General features: G+C 36.0%; 1 protein-coding gene across 1 annotated transcript; it reads right to left on the bottom strand.

Annotated features, from left to right (window-relative positions):
- Positions 1–1,599: 1,599 nt before the first annotated feature.
- LOC140229178 (lithostathine-like) lies at positions 1,600–7,290 on the bottom strand. Its single transcript, XM_072309443.1, has 3 exons — positions 7,163–7,290; positions 4,928–5,125; positions 1,600–1,786 (listed from the first exon to the last, which is right to left on the bottom strand). Exons 1-3 carry the CDS (start codon positions 7,288–7,290, stop codon positions 1,600–1,602), a joined length of 513 nt encoding a protein of 170 aa, XP_072165544.1.
- Between the last annotated feature and the right edge of the window lie 2,064 nt (positions 7,291–9,354).

Here is a 9,354-nt window from a genome sequence, read left to right on the forward strand (position 1 = left end):
GAAAGCTTTCCAGTCCGAATGAGGATCGATTAAGGGAGACCAATTCAGAACTCTGAACTCTGTTCTCTTTTTCTACCTAACTCTGCACACACATACACACTCACACACACACACAAACACACACACAAACACACACACACGCAAACCCACATAAAAATAAATTAATATGTATATAATAGGGTGCCTATTGCCGATTGAGAATTCAGATGTCATATCAATGATATTCATTATTTTATAAGGGCGTCATGTTGCCACTAAAGCCATAGGGTTCGGGGAGGCACCTCAACGCCCTTATCATTCTTAACAGACGTCATAAAGTTATTATATACAATCATTGGTTATCTGATTCATGTAAATAGCATGTGAATATACAAGTAAATACATAATTTGTATAATCATTAAATGCATGATGGCGTTCTGTCTTTATCATCGTCTCATCAGTTATCATTATGAACTTTTTCAGGTTTAGATATATTTTAAGAAATTATTCTACGATTTTGTGTTGCATGAATTTCCTGCAATAATTTCATTCCTTTTAAGATATGTTTGGTAATTAGTTAGTGTGACAACAAATACCAGACGAGGCGACAACAGGAAAGTGTAGGACCATTTTACTCAATATGTCACTTTGAAAAGGAGATATTAATATTCTATTGTTTTTTAACAAAATCCTAGAACATGATGACAATAACATAGACAGTAAGTAAAAGAGGTCATGAATATCATAACAAACTCCTTGCGGTCTTTATTAATAACAAAACAACTGCTAAACCATTGTTTGCCCAGTGATAATTCAAGCCACCAAAAAGGCACTGTTCCGTTTGTCACATCAAAAATTTTGACATAGGTCGAACACAAATTGATAATGACAGAAATAAATCATCAGTTGCGATCTTACAAAATTCATTTGTAGAGGGAAACAAATTGAAGAAAATTTACACGTCAACCTTCACCCCTCTGATTAATGTTATCTTGCTTTTAATGACAGAACTACTTCAGATTCTAGAAAAAAGGAAAATAAATCAGAAAATTGGTGTTTTGTGTTTTTTGTGGGTTTTTTTTTATTATGACAGCAATAGTAGACTAACAAACATTTTGATTTCGAAACAAATTACGTGCATCTCTATTATCGTTCTCTGTCAATTATGTCAATATTCCCCGAGGGGAAATTTCTTTGTAAACTTAATCCAGCAGTAGAATAAACGTTGCTTATCCGATTGCTTACATTAAGGGCTGCACTCTGCAGGTCATTTTTTTTTTTGAATGAAGAGCAAGACATGTTTTAAGGTGTGTTAAATGAATCACAGCCACCTAGATTATTACAAGGGTCATTCCCGTCGTTGAAAGTGACATCCATCTTCACATTTGAGCACGCCTGTTAGCAATGACTTGTGCGTTTAATATCCTTTATTTTGTTCGTGTTGAGACGTATATCTATCAGAATTACGTTCAGAATCACAAAAAAAAAGAAATGTTTTTGTCCGTATTTTCTTGACTGTTTGAAAAGAATTAGAACGGCAGCACCAGTAATTAATGATATAGTAATAACAACAATTGTGTCCTTATTCTCAGTTTAGCTCGTCCATATTCAGAGTGTGACTATGGCATGTACTGATACTGACAAATAAAGGACATTTGTGTTTCGACGCTGGAGGTAACCCACGTGTTGTCCGGACTGTTGTCAAAGGTGTGCACCGCCTGGATGTGGGCGTTCTGTTGGGGTTGGTCCGGCTTGAAGCGGTTCCACGCGGCAGCCAGAAAAGGCGTGTTGTCAGCCCAAAAGTATCTACAAAGAGATTTTGTGCAAACAGACATTTTATTTGTCTGGCAAATTACTGATTATGTTGTTGTCGTTGGGTTTGTTCATTTTAAAAGGGACTTTTATTCTTGTTATACTGCCGACAATGGTAGGTTGCCTATTTGACATGAATTCGACGGTGTAATTATTTTTGTCATCTAAACTTGTTTGCCATGATCCTGTATATAGCCTCGTTTCCAGACAGGACGGTTCCAGTGAGAGAGAGAAAAAAAAAAACACGTGAAAAAAAAGAGGAAATGATAAACAACAAACAGAATAATAATTGTCCGTTCAGACTAGCTTATGATCATTTTTGGTAGTTTGCATCTCAAATATTGCATAAAGGCGTTTCTAATGATCAGACGTTACATTTTGCAATGATCATACGTGACACCTGATCTGGCCGGTTGCACGACATTTGCTCCTGCGACAATTGCTCCGGTCTTATTTTCTCCAAGGAATTAGGATTGGGTTGCGATAGGGTTTTAGGTTTAGTTTGATGTGAGGGTTATGATTAGGGTTAGTGTTATGTTTGTGGGTAGAATCTATATTTGGCTTGGCGTGCAGATATTTCAAGGGAGCAATTGTCGCAGGAGCAAATGAAGAGTTTGTTTGCAAAAACCGATAAGTCCATTTTTGAAGATTTTGAAGTACGGTCTCTGTCATATAGTACAAAGTAATACCTTCTAAATGATATATTGGTCACTACATATAAAGGTACATTTTTGAAGTTATGGTCAAAAGAAGCACAAATTTTCTTATTATTCTCTTTGTTTTTCTTGACCTTTAATCGCAAATATCTCCATTTGGCAAATATGGACTTATCGGTTTTTGCGAACAAACTCTTCAAATAATCATGGAGACCTTGTGACCAATGTAAAAACACTCGCAGTTGTTACCATGTCACTATTGTCAGCTGAAATTCTTAAAAGCTATAGTTGTATAATGCTTGGTAAAGTTGGACCTTAATAAGCCAGTTCGTAATTAGCTCACGTACACCTTGGTACAAATGACCTTTATTTTTTTCTCAGTTGGTTAGGCACATCACTCGTTTTCAAAGCAGTATAATGTATAAGCTGCCCAACATAACAATTTATGGAATTTGTGTTCAAACAAAGTATGAACTTGTGTTTAGACCAGGTGACCAGAATAGTCCGTCAGTTGACACTTTAGCAGGCATCTAATTCATTGTTTCGTATTGAATGCAATAACAACCTTTTTCTTTTGATATTGCCAAATACCAGGCTTGCTATCAGGTGGATGTGCTGGCAAGCACTATTTAGATAAGGATCACATGAATAATCATCACATTACAGATGCTTATCTCAGTGAATTAATAAACCAAAATGCCTGTTGGTACAAATGACCTTTTTCTGCTCATGCGCAAAGTGGAATTACGAACTGGTCCATATAACAATCTTCTGTTACAATAGCGCCTTGCTTTTTTCAGTGCATCTTCGTTCCCAAAATGAGATGACAAGGAAAATGAAAGACACATAAGGATTTGCCTTGAATAGTTATATGAGGGTTTGGGTCTTGAAGATACCTATTTGTCTTTAAGGTTAAAGGGATGGTATAGTATTGGTGGAGATGAGGATTGGGCTTTTAACCCGTTGAGGACGGTTTGATTTTGCTACAACACGCATTTCCCATAGACGCCTGCCCGAGTGTATCTCGGGACTCGTTCTCAAGGGGTTAACTTTTTTGCGAGTGCCAAGAAACCACTTATGAAATAACATAGAGCATATCATTCTAGGAGGAATTCAAAGTATATTAGAAGAAAATTGGTTTCGGAATGGCTGAAACATCCAAAAACAAAGTAAAGCAACGGGATCCTAATGAAAGGTGGGTCCCACTGAAGTACATTTTATTAGGATTGCTCTGTTTTGGATATCTCACCCATTTCAAAACCAATATTCATGAAAGAAATCCCTCTTGGAATAGGCCTATACTCTTTCATATTTCATAAGAGGTTTCTCATATCTCACCAAAAATGTTAAAATGCTGAAGTTAGGTCTCAACCAAAACTATGCAATCTCTTTAAGACATTAAGTGGAGATACGGTGTGGTTCCTGATAATGGTAACAGTTTATATGCTAATGATTAAAAAAAACAAAAACACTTGGACAGTGATTGCATAATAATGGTCACGAGGGAGGAAAACATTTGTTATGTTTGTAAATAAGCAGAACATTTCGTTGCGTTCCTTCACTGGCTGGAACATTATTTGTAACAACCAAGTGGGAGATGGAAGCAATCATTACAGTACCGCAATTAGGACAATATACTTAGTATTGGCAGTATAGACAGAAGATAGCAAGCTTTAGATCTGCGACGCGAACGCTAAGACGACGCTTATCTCGCTATCTCGCGCATGAGCAGAGCACCATTTTTTTTTTTTTTTTTTTTTGGGGGGGGGTCTGGCGTCGTCTTTAGCTGTTAGTGTTCGCGTCGTATATTTAAAGCTCACTATTCTCTGTACACGACGCAAACCTACGAAGGCAGTGCAACCGGTACAATAATGAACTCTGTACCATATACAGAGAATTCAGATTGGTGGCTTGTGTTGCACACCTATGGGTATAAGTACACTCCCCCGTCTATAACATATAACTGATGATGTGTCATTATATAGTCCCAATCTCTGTGCTTGACATGCTACCTCGTCTCCATGCTAATTCCCGTAACATTTTAAAGGCATTTTTCCCATTCTGCAGATGAAACAAAAACCCAGGTTTAGTGTTTCAAAATACAGCTTGTAGTTCTAAAATGTGAGTTAGGGATAGAAACAACTAATGTAAAATGTTGACCAGTATGATTAATGTTAAGTATTGTTAAATATAAAAAAAGGACAATGGTTATAAAGATTGTTCCTAGAAATAATAAACCGTCTTTAGTTGTGGATTATTGAGAAAAATAGTGATATTTCCTTACATTTTAGGTGTTATTTCGAAATCTTTATATGGTAGGATGTTTGGTGATACAACTGACCCACACATATACATGAAAATTGATAACTCGAGCATTTTTTAAATCACAGCTCCCAATAGTAATCAGTACCTTAAAGCTATACAAATGAAACAGATGGAATGTTCTGTATGTTTACATGTCATCTCTGTATTGACTTACACATCGTTTGTTTTCTCGTATAGTCCCATCCAGATTTTATTATTGCCGCCGCCCGTGTATCGCAGCCAGTTGTGCTGAAACCTGTTGTGTTGGATGTCTTTGGCAGTGATAAGATATCCTTTTGGCGCAAGTGGGCCCGCCTGGAATGCTTCGCATCTTGCTTGAGCCTCAAAATAAGGCAGCCTTTCCCAAAAGTACCTGTTAAGAAGGCAGCGAGAGAGAGAGAGAGAGAGAGATATCTACGATATTTAATAAGACAAAACAAAATACTTACATGAGGACCATGGTTTCTATACAAGGTGGTTTGTGGAATTCGGTAATGTCAGCCTTATTTCAAATTTTGGTAGGAAATGCATTTGCATTGTAGGTTAATGATTGGTAAGTAAAGATATGTTTGACAACATAATTTCTTTTTTCTCTTCAATGCTACTCAATGCTTCAATGCTACCAGATACAGATAATCCATTGGTACGGGCTTTGTTGTCAACATGAATGAATGAGTTCTTTTTTTACTTCTATTTTCCCCTTACTGCGTCGCCTTCATTCAAATACAAGGAATATTTTGTATACATTTACTTTTCTGTGCTCTTAATTTGAGTAGCCTCAATACAATCTATACTCAGCATCATATACGTTACCCTATCATCTGCTTAGTGTCTTCATCGAAGTATTTTGTAATTTGCTTCCGGTCGTTTTAATTCTCTTCTTTGAGAAATCCTCTTCCGCCAAAGTTCGTAGTCTCTCGATCAACAAATGACGTATTACCCTTCTTTGTGGTGGTACTTCAGTTGCCCTTTTGATAACCACTGTATGTTCCCTTACTTTGCATTTTTCTTTTACTGTTCTCCTTTGACCATGCGTTGAACTAATTGTAAATGTATTGCATGTGTGCATATAGTTCTAAACTACATGGCCCTTTAAAAAAAGAATAAACGAACGAACAAACAAAAAGGTGTCATCCTTTCCTATTATCGTCGGCCTCATGCCAAAAGGGCACTAATAGTGTACAAAGCCTATGGTGTTAAGGCCCTTTTGGCATGAGGCCGACGTTATGATAAAACAAAGAAAACTAGATAGGACATCTAATTGGACAACTAAAATGAGAACTAGGGCATCTTGCCTTTGCTCGTAGGTCAAATGTGCATACAGTGTAGATCTGTCAGATGATTTATTTTCAGCACAGAATTGTGTGGGTTTTAGGTTATGCTTTTCGCTTTTAATGGGGGTTTCATAGTGATTTTAGAGAATTGTCAATGGCAAACTCACCGACAAATTTCAGCCCAATTACAGAAAAGATCAGAATTAATTTGCGTAGTAGACAGTCAATCAGAAACAAAACAACTTGAGAATTTCAAGAGAATGTCTAATTTCCAAATACCCGTGTCATAAATTTATAATACTTTCTTTGCCTGGTCACCAATAAGATGACATCAAGCTCCTATAAACAATGCATTACAGCTGAAACTGGAATACAACTCTGCTTGTAATGTCAAAGGTATTTTTATAGATTTGTTATCTTCTTGAATGAAATGAACATTATTTTTTTTCTGCTTCTTTTTGTGCAGGAGACGTTCATCTCGTATTTCTCCTTTCAACATCTTTCTCCGCTTTTGATTTTTTTTTTTTTTGCTGACCTTCTTCAATGTTTTCTTAAGCACTTTCTTTTTTGTTTCAGGAAAAAATCACGTACCGTAAACTGTGAAATATTTCTTTCAATTGAATACTTCTGTAATAAACATTATGGGATGAAATAAAACCAACTTCGTTTCTTACACCAATGCACAATGACATGTTTTAAGTGTCGATTCTAACTTCTGTTATCTATATAATATATATAAAAAAAATCTTTGTATTTGTAGTAAATATGATGAGTGTTTAGGTGCCATACTTTCACCAATCATTTAAAACAGGCGTTAAGTCTTGTATGCTTCCCCATTTTGATTTCAACAATAAAGTATGCAACGTGAAGATTTCTATAGTGATATTATCTTTTCTATTCAAATCTTAACAATTACGTGGCATCTCGGTCATAAAATCGAAACCTCATTAACAGCAGTAAGTTATTAATATATTCATATTAATATCTCATTACCGACATCTGATATATTTTTATGGCAAACTACTTAGATCCGTGTTATCATCCAGGTGAGCAAATAATGATGGATTATAAATATCACCAGCACGATAAGAGAGAAACAAAGGAAGGGAGTAATTATTCAGCTCGCCGGAACTCACTTGTAGCAAAACTTTCCGAAGTTGGTGAATCCTTGAATACAGCCACTCATGGGGTAGACATTCTGACCCGGTACGCTCTGCCCATGAGAAGATACGGCGAAAAAGATTGAAATCAGTAGGATCTTCATGGTGTAAAATGGCCAAGATGTGGACAAGACCCTTCAAATAGCAATACCATGCAGTTCCAGTTAAGCTGATTTTGATACGCTCCTTATCTGCACGTTGTTTTTCGACAACTATAACGACGAAACGTAGACTGGGAGGTCGACCGGAAAGACAGAGTACCTTTCAAGTGTGATGACACAGAGCATTTTGCGTTAAAGAAAAAGTACACAAAGGCTCTATGTAAGCTGATGTAAGTAAGTCATGAACTTGCACCGGATTTGCTGACACTCACCCGCCACTTTTCATTAGCACAGAGTAAAATAGATCCGTGCTTGGTCTTGGTGAGATCATTCAGTAAGAGTATGAAGGGCAGGATATCACCTTGTCTTAAAAGCTTAACAAACACTGTGCACGACATCTTTTGTTGTTGTTGTCGCAGAACGTCTGTTTAATAAAATACCAATTAGCTGAATGATTGAAAAAACAGCAACACTGTGCAATACATGGAGGATATGCGAGGCCATTAATTTAAAAGTGGTTGACTGAATGATAGAACAGTTTAAGGATGAATGTGCATGAAATCTTTTTTAAGTATGCAACTATTTTTAAGTAGTTAAAAGAATTTAAAAAGAAACTATACAGTCGATTCCTTTGGTATATAGATATCAGTGCATGCGATCGAGATGATTAAAAAAGTTTCGAATACATCATGGCCCTAACCTGCATGCAACATCGGAAATAACAAGAGTTTATACATATACATATACATATACATATATATATATATATATATATATATATATATATATATATATATATAGAGAGAGAGAGAGAGAGAGAGAGAGAGAGAGAGAGAGAAAGAGAGAGATATTATATGGTACAATAATCTTCATAAATTCGTAACTATAGATATATTAGGTATTATACCACGGAACGTCTTCAATGTAACATTAAGCTTATGGCGATATGCTCATATAGAAACGTTCGTATAAGGAATATTAACATTACGTCCTGAAAGAAAAACAGGTATTTTGGATTTTGGATTGTCATGTAGGCATGAAATCATTAAATCATGCGTTGTTGACAACTGTGAAAATGTGATACCAATACTTCAATGATTACAAACAGCTTAATCACACCAAATACTATCTAAATGAAACACAACGAGAAATTTGTTATTCCGAACAGTGAAATATACGTTTGCATCCAAATTCTAGACAGTCGTTATAATGTACATGTACATTTTCAAGGGTACATTTTCTGCAGGAAAATTGGTGATGTTCTTTATTCCGCAGGTCTGTTAATCCGAAAATGAACTGAGGTTCATTATTCCGAAGGTTTGTTGTTCCGAAACACACAAATTCCCTATGCCTAGATGTTCCTTAATTGTTTTCTTTCTTTCTTTCTTTCTTTCTTTTTTTTTTTTTTTTTTTGATTAACGATCGAACATTTGCAGTAAAGAATCCTTTCATTTTCGGAATTACGAACCTTTTAGTAGAGGCTACTATGTAATCCCGTGAGATTTTTGTGCCAAAACTATTTTTTTTTTTTTTTGGGGGGGGGGGCTAACTTTGTCAATTTGGGGGTGCTGAATCCAAAAAATTTTGGTTCCATTTTTTCCGACCACGTCTTCAGCCGCCATAGCAAACTATATTTTTATCCATATCTCATTGAGTGAGCATTGTAAAAGGTTCAAATTTGGTGCAAATGCATGGTTGTGATGTCAAACACACTGGTACATCTTTTTCTGATATTGTGGATTGTTTTGATAAAATTTGTGAGCTGCCATCTTGAATTTCAAAATGGCCGCCATAGCAAACAGTATTTTGAATCATATCTCATACAGTGAGTATTGTAGAAGCTTCAAATTTGGTGCAAAATGCATGGTTGTGATGTCAGAAACTCTGATTTATCATTTCCTGATATTGTGGATTGTTTTGATACAATTTATAGGCTGCCATCTTGAAATTCAAAATGGCCGCCATAGCGTTTTTACCCATATCTAATGTTGCAGTTATTGTAGGAGCATCAAATTTTCAGTAATGCACATGCTTGTGGTGTCCAGCGTTCCAGTACAGCTGTTTCCT

This window comes from Diadema setosum, chromosome 5 (genome assembly GCF_964275005.1).
Source record: "Diadema setosum chromosome 5, eeDiaSeto1, whole genome shotgun sequence".
NCBI lineage: Eukaryota > Metazoa > Echinodermata > Echinoidea > Diadematoida > Diadematidae > Diadema > Diadema setosum.

Bases quoted from the DNA above. Each gene is read 5' to 3' on its own strand.
- LOC140229178 (XM_072309443.1), bottom strand. From the start codon at position 7,290: ATGAAGATCCTACTGATTTCAATCTTTTTCGCCGTATCTTCTCATGGG. The intron at 5,126-7,162 runs GTGAGTTCCGGC...CCTTCTTAACAG, and splicing joins TTCGGAAAGTTTTGCTACAA to GTACTTTTGGGAAAGGCTGC. The intron at 1,787-4,927 runs GTAAGTCAATAC...ATCTCTTTGTAG, and splicing joins TACGAGAAAACAAACGATGT to ATACTTTTGGGCTGACAACA.